The 1,430-nt window shown below is 65.9% G+C and overlaps 1 protein-coding gene across 1 annotated transcript; it reads left to right on the top strand.

Moving 5' to 3' along the window:
- Positions 1–124: 124 nt before the first annotated feature.
- EMIHUDRAFT_257743 (hypothetical protein) lies at positions 125–1,267 on the top strand (the record flags this gene model as incomplete). The annotated part of the gene is made up of 4 exons (XM_005762738.1): positions 125–199; positions 383–649; positions 1,038–1,093; positions 1,216–1,267. Coding segments are annotated over 4 exons (450 nt in total), but the record flags the coding sequence as incomplete, so codon positions are not given.
- Between the last annotated feature and the right edge of the window lie 163 nt (positions 1,268–1,430).

Raw genomic sequence — 1,430 nt, 5'->3', positions numbered from 1 at the left:
GCTCATTTGGGGGTTAGCGGTCGTCCCCCAGGCTGCACACATTGTTTTTGCTGCCTTTGTATTCACGGGGTGTTCTGCACATATTTACACTGGTGGAGACCGCCTCCCCCCCCCCCCCCTCCAGGGCCGGCCCATCGAGTGGGTGCCGCCCAGCGACTTCGAGCGCAGCACCACAAAGTACTGGGTCAAAACGGAGAACGTGCCGGAACTGACGGCGCGCGACGCCCTCATCATGACCTCGGGTGACCTCGAGTGACCTCGAGTGACCTCGAGTGACCTCGAGTGACCTCGAGTGACCTCGAGTGACCTCGAGTGACCTCGGGCGATCTCGGGCGATCTCGGGTGATCTCGGGCGAGCTCGTCCTAGGCGCGCGTGCTCAAGCACCTCTCCATCCTCATCATGGGCCGCACGCCCCCCACGCTCGCCCAGATGGCGGCGGAGGAGGCGCCGGTCCTGATGCACCCCGAGCATCACGCCCAGGCCATCTACTCCAAGTTCTACGAGGGCACGTCGGTCCTCTCGTGGATCACCTCCCTCTACCTCGACTCGCTCTCCTTCCGCCAGTACCACGAGCGCCTCGCGCGCGACGACGGGGCGAACCTCTTCCGTCTGCGCTGGTACGGGCTCGACCCGGAGCAGGCGGGAGAGGTGGGGGGAGGTGGGGAGAGGTGGGGGGAGATGGGGAGAGGTGGGGAGAGGTGGGGAGAGGTGGGGAGAGGTGGGGAGAGGTGGGGAGAGGTGGGGAGAGGTGGGGAGAGGTGGGGAGAGGTGGGAAGAGGTGGGGAGAGGTGGGGAGAGGTGGGGAGAGGTGGGGAGAGGTGGGGAGAGGTGGGGAGAGGTGGGGAGAGGTGGGGAGAGGTGGGGAGAGGTGGGGAGAGATGGGGAGAGATGGGGAGAGGTGGGGAGAGGTGGGGAGAGGTGGGGAGAGGTGGGGAGAGGTGGGGAGAGGTGGGGAGAGGTGGGGAGAGATGGGGAGAGATGGGGAGAGGTGGGGAGAGGTGGGGAGATGCCGGAGGCCTGCAGGTGCACGCCGTAGAGGTGGTCGACCAGCGTGACGATGCCGAAGAGGCTCGAGCGAAACACAAACTTGAAGTACTCCCAGTCGCGCGGCGCGCCGAGCGTGACACGATTGCCTATGAATCACTGGCGACTGACTTTGACCGACAGACACAGACGAGTGGGCCCGCCCCTGAAAGACGATTGCCCGCGCGCAGCCCGGCGGCAGACGCGGCGGCGAGGGCGACGGTCCCAACATCGTCGTTGTGAGTGAAGATGTGGTTGGCGCCCCAACCCTTGGGCGGCTCGGGCCTACGCGCTGCACACACCCCCTCCCCCCGTACCCCCTCACTCCCACCCCTTGGCAGGAGGAAGGGCAGCTTCTATCCCGACTGCTATGTGTGCGAAAAGAGATGTCTCCTCAAGTACGCCA

This window comes from Emiliania huxleyi (assembly GCF_000372725.1).
Source record: "Emiliania huxleyi CCMP1516 unplaced genomic scaffold EMIHUscaffold_6634, whole genome shotgun sequence".
Taxonomy (NCBI): Eukaryota; Haptophyta; order Isochrysidales; family Noelaerhabdaceae; genus Emiliania; species Emiliania huxleyi.
Note: the sequence above shows the minus strand (reverse complement) of the source record. Positions and strands in the feature narration are given on the sequence as shown.